Source organism: Lagopus muta, chromosome 7 (genome assembly GCF_023343835.1).
Source record: "Lagopus muta isolate bLagMut1 chromosome 7, bLagMut1 primary, whole genome shotgun sequence".
Classification (NCBI taxonomy): domain Eukaryota; kingdom Metazoa; phylum Chordata; class Aves; order Galliformes; family Phasianidae; genus Lagopus; species Lagopus muta.
In genome coordinates this window covers 20249378-20266552 of record NC_064439.1, presented here as the reverse complement: position 1 = coordinate 20266552, position 17175 = coordinate 20249378, and the positions used below count along the sequence as shown (strand labels likewise).

The 17175-nt window shown below is 35.3% G+C and overlaps 1 protein-coding gene across 6 annotated transcripts in view; it reads right to left on the bottom strand.

Moving 5' to 3' along the window:
* Positions 1 to 17175, bottom strand: part of MINDY3 (MINDY lysine 48 deubiquitinase 3) — a 46357-nt gene that overhangs the window by 24743 nt on the left and 4439 nt on the right. For 4 of the 6 annotated variants that reach the window (XM_048950858.1, XM_048950857.1, XM_048950859.1 and 1 more), the window contains exons 2-10: positions 16409 to 16488; positions 15820 to 15877; positions 14892 to 15065; positions 11156 to 11207; positions 9667 to 9781; positions 9115 to 9188; positions 8600 to 8679; positions 3961 to 4031; positions 2770 to 2850 (exon numbers count right to left, since the gene is read on the bottom strand). In XM_048950858.1, the coding sequence (XP_048806815.1) occupies positions 2770 to 2850; positions 3961 to 4031; positions 8600 to 8679; positions 9115 to 9188; positions 9667 to 9781; positions 11156 to 11207; positions 14892 to 15065; positions 15820 to 15877; positions 16409 to 16488 (785 nt within the window). Of the gene's footprint in view, positions 1 to 2769; positions 2851 to 3960; positions 4032 to 8599; positions 8680 to 9114; positions 9189 to 9666; positions 9782 to 11155; positions 11234 to 14077; positions 14164 to 14891; positions 15082 to 15819; positions 15878 to 16408; positions 16489 to 17175 lie in introns of those variants that run through there. The other 2 variants (XM_048950861.1, XM_048950862.1) reach the window with 2 other exon arrangements.

Below are 17175 nucleotides of genomic sequence, written 5' to 3'. Positions count from 1 at the left end.
TGAAAGCACCCTCATCTCTACTTGTCAGAGCCACTTGGCTTCTCAGATTCTTCCCTACAACCTAATATTTTTTTAAAATTAATGTTGGTTTTTAGAGGGCATTTAGCCTATTACCTATCTGAATTAGCACCATCTGACAGGGACACTTAGTGTGTTAGAAACAGAAGGAAGTTCTCATCTGTTTTCTTTCATTTAGAAAGAACACTTCCACAGAAGGAGACATTTTGATGAGTATTCTTATGCATCCATAGTCTGTACAAGACATCATCTACTGCACTGCAACATATTCTGACTGCAGCATGGCATCAAAAACATCTAGCTGTAAACAACTTTTTGCCTGGAGACAGGTCAGCTAAGGCCCAGGAGGAAAAAACTATTGATTTTTTTGTGTCATAAATTGTGCTTCAATCAAAATTGCACTGTTAAGGAACAAATTTTTCCCCATCATTTATTCATACCTCCAATTCCTTGTAATAAAATGAGGTCAATAATATTTCTGTGCACCCAGAATGAATTTTGACAATCCTAATGAAGTGATGAAAAACAAGTATATAGAATAAAATCTTCATTATTTCAAATACTATTAAAAATGGGGGAAATTGCTGGTAGACTTCTGTTAAAACTCAGAATTGACTCAGCTGTCATTTAAGGCTATATCAGGCAACAGCAGTTACAAGAGAACTTATGCACATTTATGTATTTCAATTCTTTTTTTATTTTCACACAAATAAATGTGATTTTCAGCAGAAATACGCTGTGCTACACTTTCATCAATTATTAAAAACTACTGGAAGCAAAGGGAAAAGAAAGATTAAGAATAGCTATGGACTATTTTAGATTTATTTTAGAAACTCTGACCAAATGTTTCTCTGAAAGTCACAGCTAGAGCAGAAGAGTTCAGACTTCGAGTACTGCAAACATACTCTGGCAGACAGCAACAGCAGTCTATAATGTTTTCAGTATTCAAAGTGTTCTGAGACAGAAAACCAGATTGGTATCTTCCATTTCACAGTGAAGAGGACAGTATTTATTGCTGCACTTCATATGAAATGTAAAATCTTAAGGAAGCAACTGAGTTTTAAAGAACTGTCTTTTTTTTTTGACTGTATGATGGTATGCAGAACTTGAGTAAAACTTTTTGGGTTTTGAACTTTCATGCTCAATAAAGGTCCCTAAGAGAACGATGAAGAAACTTCATTGTGAACAGAAAAATCGCCTGTCTGCATTTCTTGGCCCAATTACTCACTTAACTGCAAAAGTGAATACTGAACTGCTTACTAATTACTTATGTTCCATATATGCATAAGGATTTAGGCTTCTATAAATCAGAACTGCTTCAGAGAATTAAGCCGCATTTGTTTTTGTCCAAACTTACTCTGAATTGCTTTTGGCTCCTCTCTCTGTCTTTCTCTTTCCATTCTGAAAATCTCTCTCACGCATTCAAACTCACTATCAAGCTAGAAGTTACATTTAGTACCAGAACCATTCAGACAACTGCACATACAACTTACTGACCAACCATTTGGCAAGGTATTCAACTGATGGCATGGACTGAATGGACTGTCAACATAATTATTTCCACTGCATAGCTGACATGTCCATCTGAAATGGATCGTCTGTGACTTCACAAAGGGTGACAGCAGACACACAAAACACTCTTAGAACTTCAACACACCTTCAGGTCCCTCCTTTCTTCATAAGAAAAAAAAAAAAAAAAAATTCTGGGAAGACTGTTGCTTCCTTTTCCTGCTTTTTAGTTCCCAAGATACTAATCACAAGATGAAGTTTCCTACAGCCTAAGTGGAGTTCAGCAAGAAAAGATGAGCCATTCTATAATGGAAACATTAGACGTCGATGCCCAGTTACTTTAAACTGAAACAGCCCTCAATATTAAAAAAAGAGAGCATTAGAAAAGGATTTCTACTTGGAAATGGTCCCTGTAGATATGAAACACTCTACACAGGTATATCTTATTCGTGTAATAGAATGATTATGCCTATTTATTTTATGTCTACAACTTAGTATCTATACTGACCTCATACAATTCTGAGAAATTTTTCAAAATTGAAATAAAATTACCAGAAAAGATTGTTTAGAGAAATAGTAATGCAGAAAATAAGCAGGCAAAACAGAATATAGATTTTTCCTATGGCCACAGAGTAGGAGGAGAAAGAATATTCATCAGACAACTGGAATTCAGAACTGCCTGTTCAGAAGCTCTGGTCTAAGATTTTAAACTGACTTACACCTAAGGTATTTTATATGTTCCACAGATTGCCATTAGTATAGGTTAGAATAGATGTAAGGAATTATTGTAACAGACCTCTATTTTAAGGTAGAACAAATATTTTATTTAGAACAAATATACGCATGGTTACAGATTAAAAATCAGTGAAAATACTGTCAGAAAGATTAAACTTACAGGAATCAACAGATAATCTCTCTTGCACCACCACAATTTAAGACAGTGCACATCACAATTATGGTGTTCTAAATCACACCTCTTTTCCTCCACCAGTGAATTAAGCTGAGACCAAAAGACTTCATTAAAATTTAACAGATATCATTAAACCACTTCAACACGTCTGCCTTCAAGGGAATGCTTAATTAAAAGTTTTGGTAACCATGTTTTATATTACAACCACATGAAATTCAAGTTGTAGTAACATCTGAACTTTGGATTTATGTAATTTATCTGTTTGAGGTTATATAAAAAAAGCTTGAGGTTACAAAAAAAAGAACTAACAAAAAAAACCACATCTAACATACCTTGGCAAAAAAGACTGTGAGGTGTGTTTCACTGCCGAGTATCCAGATGGGAAACTTTGGAGACTTCAAATAGGAGCCAACCTAACGTGCAATGAAATCAGAGTCACAAAGCAAACCCAGAAATCTCATCAAGATAATGATCAAGCTAATAACAAATCAGTTTGTGAAGACCCAAATGCTTTGAGAACTAACATTAAATGCCCAGGAAAATAAAAACTAATGTAGAATAGTTATTGTGCATATCTCTGATTCCTGTTTGACTTGGAAAACAATGCAACTTATGATAACTGATAGACAACATCACTGGGAAAGTGATATCATCAATATCAAGTAGTTCAGCCTTGGAGACATGCTTGAAAATGCACAGGAATAACTACTCCTGTGTCTAACAGTAATACAATCAGATACCAAAATGAAGCAGAAGTCCACTTGACTTACGAGCTGATTTTGAATACACTGATTCAGAACTGCTGTTTAATCAATAAATGAGAGCGTCAATGTTCTGCAAACTACACAATCAAAACAGAAGCCAAGGACAAGCAAAAAGCTACTCAAAATTAAGAGTGCTAATGCTGTTTCAAAAATCATATATGTAAAGCACAAAGTTTTCTACAATAATTAAGGGAATTGTGTCATCATGGGAGATGACATGGATCAAGCTGCACTTCAGTAGTGTTTAGATGTATACAAATAAATACACAAGATAACATTTGTATCTTGAATCTTTCCAATTCAGAATACATTTCATAGCAGTTCAGTTCAAGCCTGAACTTGTGTTCAGGGCTTGTTTTATTTTAAGGCAGTGACAGCATAAAAAAGGGACAATAAAACTGCAACACTCGCAATTAGCAAGTCAACTTGGGACTTGATATCATGAAGTTTTTTAACCGTCAACATAACTACAGTGAGCATTGTATCAGTTAACAGAAATAAGTTTCTGACTACCTTAAATTGGTGCAATAAAATTTTAATTTAAAATAGCATCAAACAACATTTACCTAATACAATGAATTTAACAATTGCCTTATATATCTCCTGTAGTGTAATATTATTCTCAGTTTTAATTTGAAGTTGAACATCCTTTCAGAGTGCTGTAATACCTCCTCTCATCGTTCACAGTGGAGCTTTAAGTAATACTGCCAAAGCTCAAACGACTCAAAAAAAATTTAAACCATACAGAGAACAGCTTACCTTACAGTATCTCAGAGATTCCATCAGAGTCAGAAAGCCTACTGTTGCTTGTTTATGTATGCCAAGAAGTTCTGTTCAAAACAAAACCCAAAACTGAAAGAAAAATCTGCAAAGCTTCTTTAAATCACATTCTCTTGCTCTCAAAATTGGTTAAGTAACAGTTTTTAAAAGTCATGCAGTTTCAGAAAACATAAGTTATAGTAAAATAAAAAAACAAGAGTTTAATAATTTCACTCTCATAAAGGAATAACAGCCAAATAGGTGTGTTTGGATGAAGATTGCTGTTGATAGCCTCTTTTCAAAAGCTGCTGGATTTATTAGAAGAAACACTTGTAAATTACACTAAAATTATACTGAAAAATAATAGGAAAAACAGCCTTTCTAAAGGGAAAAAAACCACACATGTATGAATGAGCACGTGCACATATAACAGTCCCTTTTTCTGACAGTTCCACAGCTTTATTTATCCTAATGATTTCACATTCTGAATAATAAGAATTTTGTAAATAATAGTTGTTAGTACAAAAATAAACTGTTCCCTCATTTTATTTTCTATACCAACTTTCATTTATCATACAAACCTCAAGCACACACAGCTGGCAAAGCAGCTGAACTATTTACATACTAATGGATTGAAAGAGCACTTCCAGAGCCTTTTTTGAAGCTTTTCTGAGTACAAATTCAGGTTTAGAAACCAATCATAATTGTAAGGATTTGAAGGAATTCTGGGCTTACATATATGCCATCTCAACAGTGAACCAATATCAGTGCCATGCTTCCTTCAAGAACTTTAACTCACTGAATTTTCCAGCAGTGGATAACAGTCATTATAGATGATTTAAGTTTTTTTTCTCCACTATTGAGAAAAACAAAACCAAACTTACAAACTAGCTCATTTAATACCTTTGTGGACTGTAAGCAGCTTTAGAGCTGCTAGTTATACATGTAGAAAGACCTCTTTGCAGCCTATAATTCTTAATCCTTGAACGCAGTTTCAGATCTATCTTCACACGTGGGATTGCATAGATATTACCTTTTAAAACTCCATAATCTCACTGACTTAAAACTGCTGTTTGCAGTATTTTAGATAATTCATCTTCATTTGAGCCACAGTCAAGAGAACTCAAGATCCTTCACACTAGGGAACAGCTTTTACTGTTAAATGACACACTAATATGTATACGAAGGGAAACAAATGATAAACAAAGAATTCCGAATGCAAGGAAGAGGACCAAGGGGTAACATTCACTATTCAGAAAATAATGATTCAAGTTATAACTAACAGGCTGTCCAGAGATGTGGGAGAGCATTCCTTCAAGTATACGTTCCAAAGCTGCTTGAACACGGTCCCAGATAATATGCTCTGGGCATCTTTGCTTGAGCAGGGGAGTTGGACCATACAGCCTGCAGAGATGCCTTACAACTTCAACGATTCTAACCATTCTAAGTAGCAGCAGAGTATGAATATCCTAAGTAACCAGTAATCAAGCTAGACAGACCATGTATCTGAAAGCTATTAGGTTAGCTTCAGTCTGTAGAAGAAACTCTCACCTAACAATCAGCCAACAGAAGAGAGACAAACAAAAATCCCTGTTAGGCTGCATAACAGCATACAAAGGGAGTCTAGCAGCACTAGCTCAAACTTAAACCCTGCACATATCCTCTCCATACAGAAGGAAGTAGCACCTTTGAAGAAACCTTACGGTAACACCAAACATCATCTACAAAACTGAGTATATATGCCTCGGGTCAGAAAGTCAGATTTTTCTTTATTAAAGTTTTTGCAAATGTAAGCAGATTTCTAAAAAGGAAGAAAATCAGAACTTTTAAAGGATGTTCTGGCAAAACTAATAATGATTTCAAAATTTAATGAGACTGTTACAAACTGTATCAGAATACTACCACCTAGTGATGGATTGAAACATCACAAATTCTTGGAACTATTTAGAAAACAAAAAAACACCAAGATGATTACAGCATTTCATTTTTTCCATATTAAATTGCTGTTTCCTCTTGTTCTTGAGAACAACAGGAAGCTCGCTCTAACATCAGTGAAGTTTTGGACTTAAAACACTGAACTGAAAATAAGCTGGGTAGCTGAGGCAAAAATACAGATGCCACATAACTCAGAATGTAAAAATAAAAAAGATTTCTCAGGGATTTCTGTATTCAGAACCTCTTCAAACAATAACTTCAACTACTCTGACTTCCACTCCTCTGCAATATTTCCTGTTCCCTGCTCCCCTTCAACACCTCCTCTTGATTTCCATTATTTCCTTACTACCAGCCTAGGAAGGCTGCATAGGCAGAGTAGTTACACTACCAGTACACCTGTTGACTGATGAAGCAAGAGGTAACAAAGGACTTCCGCACACAGTCACTCCTAATGGAGGCAGTAATTCCCCTTTTTTTTTTGTGTGTGTATGCATTGCTTGTCTGTCTCTGGCAGTTCTCACTTGCCATGAAACTCACAAGAACCTTTCCTAAAAATCCAGATGCAAAACTTAACTTCAGCTAGCTATGTCCAAAATTATTTGATGAACGAAGAACAGACAAATGAATAACAACTGTCATATATTTGTCTTTTAAAAATAAATACTACTCCCTGTGCCTTTCTACAATTATGCACATAGTTCTGGGAAAAAAAAATAGAATAAGAATTTAGTATTCTTAGAAAAAGATTTCCATCTTGAAGTACTAATGAATAAGGTCTCTCAGAAATGTAATCTGAAAGATAAAGAAGGGAAAGAACTGCAAGATCTTAAAAATAGTTAAGACAGACACATTCAAGGTTGCAGATCCTAATGAAACTCCTCGTATCAACCTGTAGCTAGATAAAATACATCTGGGAAAATTAATTATTACTTTATGTATCAAAGAGAAAGGAGGTGCCCAGAGACTAGAAAAGAGAAAATAAGGTAGGGTACTTAACAGAAACAATGAAAAATGCTGAAAAGAAAATCCCTGAACAAAGGATGATTTTAACCTCCAAATAATCTTGCAACAGTAATCAATATGCATGCAAGAAAATGATCAAAATCAAAGAACGGCCAGTATAGCTCATCAATAATAAACCACAGTAATCCAATCTTAATGCCTGGAAAGAAGCCTAGCAAAGAAAAGTGCTACAATACCCAAATAACATGCTGACAAGCCTGATGCAAAAGTATAGCCTCCATGGAATCATAATCAAGTAGAAGTCTAAAAAGTCTCAAAGGAGATTACACTAACTGTTCATTGTAAAACCAGTGCATTTCAATTCAGATTTTGAATGGAGACTAATATGAACCTATCCTAAGTCAGCATTTCCACAATGACTGACATTACAGGAAATCCTTGTGAAATATGTGCCAATGAACCTGAGATGTACTTCTTAGCAGTATGGGAGAGAAGATGAACATCTTCAGAATTCAAAGCATTTATTGCTTTAAGACCATCTTCTTTTTGTATGAAATAAAGGAAATTAAACAACAACAACAAAAAAATATCACAGTAGTGCAGTACTTGGGAAGACAACATCAAGGGAAAAAAACAAAACAAATGAGGATCTGGACAAGTACCAGCACATCAGTAAAAGAATCATTAAGTACTTGTAACCAGGCATGGTAGAACCCCAGAATAATTCACATTGAACATGATCTTTAGAGGATACCTACTTCAAACACCTACTCAATGCAGGCCCAACTATATCAAGAGACTGCAGAAAGCTGTGGCCAGTTGAGTTGTAAGCATCTCCATGGATGGAGATTCCACAACCTATCCAGGCAACCTGTTCCAGAATTTGACCATTCTCCTGGGAGAAGTTATTTCCCTGGTAGTGAGATGGAGTTTCCACGTTACAGCTTCTGGTCACAGACTCTTGTTCTTCCACTACACACCTCCAAAAAGAGTCAGGCTGTTTTCTCAACACCTCCCATAAGACAGTCATATAAGCTCCCTGCATTGAATTCACCTCTTAGAATGAAGCAAAAGTACTCCCTCCACCTCTACTTGTGCATCACATGCTCAGCCCCACTTACCTTCATGGTCATCCACTGAATTTGCTCAACTTTGTCAATGCCTCCCTCACGCTGGGGAGCCCAAAATGGGACAGAAAGCTCCAGGGTCAAATAGACAGAAACATCATTTCTGGCTTGACTCCTAATGCAGCCTAAGATGCTGCTGTACCTCTTCAGAAGGACACATACTCTGATGACTCATGTGCAAACTGCTGTTCACATGTTCAGGCTACTTTCTTAAAAAACTACCTGCTCAATGCTCGCTAACGCTGGTGCACAGGATTATTCCATCTGCCCTGGATGAATTTCACGAGGATCCCAACAGCTCATTTATCTAGCCTGACGAAGTCACTCTGAATAGTGGCCTGCCTCCAGTGCACTGGCGTATCTTCATGACTTGCTGAGACTGCATGCCATTCCATGATCCAAGCCATCAGATATCTTACCATCTCAGTCTGTAGCTGACAATCACTGATACCAACATCAGCGATTTTGTGCAAGTATGCTTTATTTTCATTACATGTCTGCTTAAATCCAAGGACAGAAACAAGGAGAAATCAAAGCAAAATACATGGTATTCCAAATGTGTAGGAGAGCATCTTATACTATGTAAAAATTATGAATAAGCATAATCAACTTACTCATTCCTGAACATTCTCTGTCTCCATCCCACACGTTAGAAACAGCATGCCCCGTCAACAGGAGGTTAATCAAACTTTGGCTATGTTATAAAAAGAAATAGCCTATTAAAACGGATAAAAATTACTTCTTAAAAAGTAGTTACATTTAACAAAAGAAAAAATATTTTATTATTTAGGCAGTTGAGGAGATATCCTTAACTTTTTTTAAAAAACATTACAGCGTATTTGTAATTCAACAACACTAATATGATTCCAACTCTTTCTATCAAATGATTTCATATAAAAATGTAGCCCTGAATTTGAGAATTCTTCCTCTGAAAACTCAGCATTAACATGAGACTTTGCTCAGAACTCGTAAGAGGGAATAACCAGTGAAAACAGATATGCTGTGATAATTGTTGCTTTTACTTGCTGTAAAGTCGTGATTGAATCCTTCTAATAATGCCAGTAATTTCTTAAAAAATGAGCACATTTATCTATTTTAAGTAGCAGCAACCACATCTTTTCCAACTTACCTTCCATGACCATAAACAGGATCTATCAATGGCTCAGTTGCATCCTCAATTTCATTTTTTATGTTTTCAGTACCCTGCAGAAACATAACAACTGTTTTTGCTCTCTTCAGGATTGAACAGCAACATTTACAACAACAGAACATAATCCCAAAACATTAGGAGGCTGATATCATGTTAACTGAGACATGAACACATTTATTTTTCATGACAGCAAACCGAAACACAAAGCAAGAAGACGCAGTAGTGAAACAATGCTATAGGGAGACTGATGTTCTTATGTAATGAAAAGAAACCAAAACACACTCATTTCTCCTGATACCAGGGATATACAAGGATGTTCTAAAATCTGTAATTCTCCCAGATAAGAGATTGAAACAAGGGATTTAACTTTTTATATTTTTATGCTGCATATGAATTGCAGCATGAGTGAAGATACTATTCTATCCACTTAGATTTATCAGCTGACTTCAGTGTTACAGTTTTATAGAGAGAGGGTTACATGACCAAACATTCTGTTAACGAAGGTACACAATAATCAAACAACCCACAAACCTTTGTCAGTATCACAGAGTACAGAAAGAGTAATACTCCAAATCTGTTTGTCCACACTGAATATTGATCCCAAATTGCATCCTTCAGCTCAGGGAAGCTTTTGAATGCACGTTTGCTAAAGACAAAAAGCAACAGAAAAAAAGAACCTATTGAGATGAAATAGTCACGAAGCACAAGCAAGCCATACTAAGATACCTAACATGAGAATGTTCAAGTAAAACAGTCTACAACTAGTGTTATACACATAGCAGCTGTTCTGTAGTTATTATAATTGCCACAGAGTCATGAGCATTTACCCACAAGATGATGATAAATCTGGAGCAAGGTGTAAAAACGTACATTTTATACACAATCAACAAGGTTAAAGTCATGTATTTTTGTGAACAAGTTGAGTAGTTTAAACCAGGAATTCTACTAAATGTTACTGAAATGATGATAGACCACGTGCCCCAGAATAAAGTTTGCATTGCACACTATACTGACAGATCTTCAGATCATAAGTGATAGAGAAAAATATCACTAGGTAAAAAGTATTTCAGCCTTTAGAAGTAATTACTACATTTCCCTTGAGAATTTGACATTATTATATTCCAGCTTTTGGGGAAAAAAAAAAAAAAAAAGAAAAAACAACATTCAAAGTGGTACATCCACATTTGGGAAAATACCTGGATGCTGCCTGGACAATTACGTAACGCCAAGTGATCTTGTATTTAAAAATAAAAGGTAAAGTAAAAATTGGAGAAAGGAAGAGTTCCATCAGATTGCAGTGAAGTAACACACTTGCCCCTTCTTGGGAAATTAACAGCTGAGCAATGCTTTCCAAACAAATATTAGCTTTCGTTGAGTAACTCAAACTAGATCACGTTCTCTGCTTATCCGTACATTTGAACCCATATGCGAGTTTTCTCCAGCCAACACTTGAAAAATTTAAATAGTCAAGGCAAATTCACGAAATCTACTGCTCAACTTGCTCAAAAGGCAGAAAAAGGGGTGAAAAATCAAAATGGGTATAAATAATTTATAGACTGGGATTAGGGAACAAATAAGTGTTTGGATTAGATGAAGTTACAGAAATTGTAATGTTCTCTTCTTTCTTTATGCAACTATAGCTTGTTCCTTCAACCTATTATTACTACTGAAGACAAAAATCAGCAGTTATTTCAGTTCTTCTAAGTATTAGAGATCTTAAACTTAATTCAATATGAATCTTAACTAGCTGTGTTTATTCAGAAATTCCACGTTATTACATTGCTCCAGTTTTAAAGTCAAATTTTTTTGTTCCAGACAATATTCAATTTCAAACTGAAAATGCAAAATAAAAAAAAAAAAAAATCAACATAAAAATCCAAACCCCCAAACTGAAATTTGAAATCCAAATTTAACCTGATGTGTAACACGCAAGAAGTTCTTCAACAAAGCCCCTCCAGGGCTATGAATATTAGTGTTACTTCAAAATATTGTATTTTAAATGTTACAACATATTACTTACTGAATTAATGCATGAAATCGCTCAAAGCCAAGCTCTTCCACAGCCAAGGCAGCTATACACAAGAGACACTTTTCAGCACTACACATGGCAAAAAATGACACAAGATACACACAGCAAGCTAGTATACTTTCAAGCTTTAACTATATTTTTAATCGTCCCTTGACATTTTCACTTTTTAACTAGTTAGTGTAAAACTGATCAAGTGCAACATTAAGATTCCACCATACAAATCAGTGAGTATTTCTATTTGGATTAATCAATTTATTAAAAGCACAAAGCCACTGGATTGTGCAGCTTTTATAATATTTGTCAAATGCTAAGCTGTTGATTTTATACAAATCACGACTGTCAAAGTCATCAAGCATATGCATGCTACAGATGTAACTTCGCAGGTCAGTAAGTATTATTTCCTAGAAAAGCAAGCATGATTATTGGGATCATTTTATCAATGTAGAGAAGCTGTATTTTTTCTTTTTACTGAAATTTGTTTCTTGTTTTTCCTCTTTTAATACTAATTCAGTACTCATCACAAAAAAAAAGAGCAGAATTAAAGTGTTACGTGTTCTGTTTTTACACAAGTTTTTCCATTATTTTCTGTTAATAATGGTTACATAATCTCCCAAGTGTTACTTCTAAAACAAAACAAAACAAAAAATACAGCATTTAGTGTCTTCCCAAGTTCAACACAGGCTTTATATCTTTGTTCCCCCTCATAACATTTTCAAGCCAGGGAGATTAAATGAACTTTTAAAGATGTGCCAGTTCTGTAATTATCAAATTCTGATAAGCATTCAGATATTAAGACTGTAGAAGTCTCCAGTGCCCTTTTCCCTTAAGTACTTTATCTACCTGTGAGTGGAGTAAAACACAAAACAGCTCGCTGACACAGGCCACTCTGCTAACGTTTTAAATAATGTCAGATCATTTAGCTATTGAATGGCTTCCTAGGATTTCTGTTGAAGACCTGAAGCCATTGGAGTTAAACCTACCGAGCAATTCTTCCCACAACTGTAGCAATGGCTTTTTACCCCTTTTCTGACTGGTTTTCTGAAAGGTGTGTTTGGTTTGCCCATATACAAATACAATTGATTCTCCAGAAGCAGAATAATTTCATTTCCTACCACAGAAACAAGGCAGTGGTTTATTTTTATCTTTTGAACAATTACAACTACAAAAAACCCACCAAAACTGGGTTTCCAAGAACAAAATTAGACTTAAAGATTAAAATATTTTTGAAAAATATGAAACAAAATATTAGACTACACTGCAGAAAATTTCCAAACCAAGCCTTTTTTTTTTTTTTTTTTTTTTTAATTAACACAGAAGTATTTTAATAAAGAAGACTAAATGCTGAAGGATTCCCTTCCAAAGAGTTGATGCTTTTTCAGCAGAAAGTTAGAGGGAATAAACCATATAAAGCAACCTTTGAACCTGGGAACTTGCACTACTACAGCCAATGCATGGCCAACAACAATCACTAGAATACATCACAAAAGCAGATGAAAAATGCTACTGCATTCAGTAAGTGTGTTTGAATCCTTGTTTTGTTCACACACCAAGATTACAGGCAGTTCCATTCTGTTACTACAGAACAGATCGAAATGGTTAGAGAAGCACTGTTTGAAACAAAGGTAAAGAAGGAGAAATCCTAAAGAGAAGTGCAGACAGACTTAACCCAAACAAAGCTATAAAGACAGTACTTAGTGGAGAGGAAAAGTATGAACTGCAGTAGAGCACGAGCTGTGTGAAAAATACAGTAATACAGGAATTCTACAGTGTGGTAACCATCTAATCACATTTTAAGTTTCCATATATCACAGTTTTTACTGAAAACTTATTCCCACATTCAATTCCCAAGTAGCACTAGCCTGCCACAAGGAATTGCATCACTAAGACTCCTCTGCCACCCTACATCACCTCTCAAGTCCCAGAAACTATGACAATGTCAGCTTCTATTCTTACTGGTTACAGCAACTAAGCAAGAAATAAACTCATTCCTTTGCACTAGCAACAACACAACTCCGCATTAACAATACCTACTTACTCATATCTTTCTCCCTAGTCTAACCAGGCAGCAGCTGAAATTCTTTTTCAGTTAAAGCAGCAGGATTTTAAGAAGAAAGCTCTAACAAAGTACATCTTAAATCAGGGGACATATAGCATTATGTAATGTAAAATTAAAATACTGATTGAACTATAGGGTACATAGAACAGGGACATTCACACTCTAGCAGGAATGTAGAATAGTGCTAGTAGAATATGAACAGTCAAGGAGATTAATGTTCGTGACAAAAGCATTATGCTCATAGTGATTGCATTCTAGGGTATTAAGGACAAAGGCAGGCAGGACTTGTAGAGAATCAGGAAAAACACAGATAGAACTGACTGGTTCATTGTTAATGTTGAGGATAAAATTGTTAACATTGAGGTTGTGCTTAAAAAGACCTCCTGAACACACTTGTCAGAGTTCCTCAGAACGATTAACCCAAAAGGAAATAAAAAGCTATTGATAAACAGGCTCTGCTTCACTTTCTCTTCAAATGAAAAGTCATAATATGAGCAAGAGCTTCACAGACACGTGGAAAAGCAGACAAAATTAGGAATTTCAAAGTTACAACTACTTCAACTTTCAAAGGAAGATTTTTTTTCATTTTTAAATGCAGAAGAGTTGCAGATGCAACTTCCCATGTAGTGTTTCTTTATAAAATGTAGCTCACTTTGGAACTTATATGTGGTGACTTTTTTCCCCAATTAAGTAAAATTATCATTTAAGCCCTCTAAAACACATGAAGCATTTGACAGCAGATGAAGATGACTTGTGCCATAAAGAGCTCCAGCACTAATTGCTGTAGCTAGCTTTACACATACAGATCTACAATTCTTACTTTGTAATTATGTCACAAAGTGGTGAATGACAGATACCTTCCGTCAAAAGATGGCACCTTTATAAGCATGTTCTCATGTGAAGAGTTTTTCATACTTCTCAAAGGGCACATTGAGAACAAAAACTAAAAGAAAAAGAAGCTTAACTTTTAACATGTTAGATATCCCCTATTAATGATTAATAAATACATCTCAATGATCACGTGCACAAAAAAAAATTTCCAAATCACTGGAACCACAATAGTTACATACGACTTGATGTCATATCAGTGTAACAGGAGACGTTCAGTAACTACTGAAGAAATCAAGACATTTGAATAAAGTAGGTAAAGGAAAAATTCTAACCTACAAAATAGTCGGTTAATCTGCTAAAAGGTCACTTGATTAAGCTGTTCTGGTATCACATGGAAGCAAACAAAGGGAAGAATGCTACTTTTTCCCAACAGAATCCAGAATATTTCAGAACCAATTCAGCTTTGAAGAGTTTCTTGTAAATGCTTTTCTGAAATACAGCTACAAATGGCCAGTTAAAATATTCCTCTGGTGTCAGAAAGCATGCCTTTTTTCCCCAAAGTTAAAAGAAAAAGGCCTTGAATTACAAAAACAAACCTGAAAAGTTCGTGCAAATTGCTCAAACTCAAGAGAATAACATCTCTAATAACCCTGGTGATAGAAATCAAATGCCTTTCACAAAAAGGATTAATGCCTAATTAAAACAGACAAATATCTACTACTGCTAATGGAATTACAAAGGTGAAAACCTCATCTGTACACTAATAAAAGCAAGAGACCCTTAAAAACAACACAATACTTTACTAAGTAATAGAGAATTTAGAACAGAAATACATCTTACAGGGTTGTTCCTCTTGATGACTGGATTCTGCAGGACCTTCAGAAATACTAGCAGTTTCTTCAGTTGTTTTTCCTCTTATCCATGTTGCCAGAGAGTACGACTCAGAGTTATCAGAGCAAGCCATTTCCAAAATATCACATAATGTGTGACAGAGAAGGTTTTTCTGCTCTACTTCTGAAAGATCAGAAACCTACATGAGTTCAACTGCTGCTAATCAGTATCTTACATATGCTTCTAGTATTTTTTTATACTCTAAACAATTATGTAAGTTCACCTTAACTTATTAATGCTGACTACTCTGTGATAATACTGGACCAAAGAATCATAAAGCCATCTTTAGAGAAACATGTTTTAATACGATTTCTAACCTATTCCCTGTTTTAGTAATAGGTTTCAGTTAAGCAAGTATTTCTAAAGCACACAAGTGCTGTGGTCTGACTTGGACTTCACAAATAGGAATTCAGAGAGACTTTGGGTTGTTTAGCGTGAAGAGAGCAAGGCTTTGGCAAAACATTATAGCCTTTTGTTATATAAAGAGAGCTTGTAAGAGAGAGAAATGCTATTTTTTTTTTTTTTTTTTTTTTTTTTAACCAGGGCCTGTAGTAATAGAATCAGGGACAATGGTTTTTAAACTTTAAGATGGTAAATTTACATGATATATGAGGAAGGAATATTTTACAGTGATGACAGTGAGGCACTGAAGCAGGTAACCTAGAGAAGCAGCGGATGCCCCATCACTGGAAGACTGGACTGGGCTCTGAACAACCTGATCAAGCAAAAGGTATCCCTGCCCGTGGCAGGAGAGTGTACTAGGTGATCTCTGTGCTTCTTCCAACCCAAACCATCCCATCATTCGATATAGTATACATACTATGTCTTTTTTTTTTTTTTTCTCCACATGAAATAAAAGAAAAAGCAGTCTCAGTACCTGGACAGTCTCTCCAAGTAGACTTTTCACTGGCAAAAAGCCTCTTCAAGAGGAACGCCTTTGATATCAAAGCATCAAATAAAGATTAAAATACAAACAGCACCAAATTTTACATTTCACTACAAGCTCTATACCAAAGTATTTCTGCATGTTATTAGTTTCAAGCTTCTTGTTCTTCACTAAGGCACCTGAAGCCTGCACTGTTTACTGATTTTTCCCATTCAATGTAACCACAGAGGTGCCTGAAAATATTAGGTTCCATCTCAGTAACACTGAATCAAGCACACTTCAGAGTATTTAAACAAACACCTCCAGACTCACAGGACTTCAGTAACGGACGCAAATTTTGCAATATGTAACTGAGGAGGAGTACCGAGTCACCCAGAGATCAAAAATCCCCTTCAGTATTCACTCAAATTGCTGATTTAACCATTGCAAATTAGAATTTGCACAACAGATTAAAGAGAACCGATACAGTAACCAGTAATCTATTGCAATAATTTCTGTACTTTAGTTCCACATATGCTCTGAAAAGAACAAAATTTGGGCTTGCTAATCTTAAATCCTTCCTGCAATAAATACATCTTACCTGCACAGGTGCAATCACTGCACAAGGGCCACCTTCAAATTGCTCTAAAGCAGTTGATTCAGATTCACTAAAGACAAATCCTGTCAAATGGAAAACAGGTAGTATTTAGTGAAATACATAAACAAGGGTGTTTAAATATCATTGTCCCCTAATAGAAAAGACATTTGTTTTGTTTGTTTTTAAAAGATTAAACGAGTCTCCTAGATCTCCCTCTGCCCCCAGTCATGCAGCAGAATGTCTTTAAACTATCTGAACCAAAAAGAAACAGGTAAGAGGAGAAATAATCATCTCAGCAAAGAAATAACGGACATAAAGAGCTAACAGCTAGAGTGTTATTTTTTTAAACAGTAAGACTATCAAAGTATGTGTAGCTGAATATTTCAACCATAGTTTTTAATTTAATATATCTTAGAAATCAATTAAATTGTGTTTATTATTTAAAATATTTTGTCTCGAATACATTAAAAAAATGTTTTTTAAAATCACTTTTTGAGCATTACTGAGCACACATGGTACACTTTCATTGCCTATGAAGAGCATTATGTATCAGTGCTGCCTAATAAGGCTGAAATATGACGATTAACTCAAATACTCACTTATAACCACCAAAGCAAGCATCTTAGCAGTGGCATTTCACAGTACAGACACTGTACTAAGCAAAATGCAACGCCACCTATTTTCCCTTCTCCATCTTTACAAGCAGATTTATTTTTACTGTCATGTAATAGGGCAAATGCTGGAACCAATAATGCAGAATTATTTGCTAT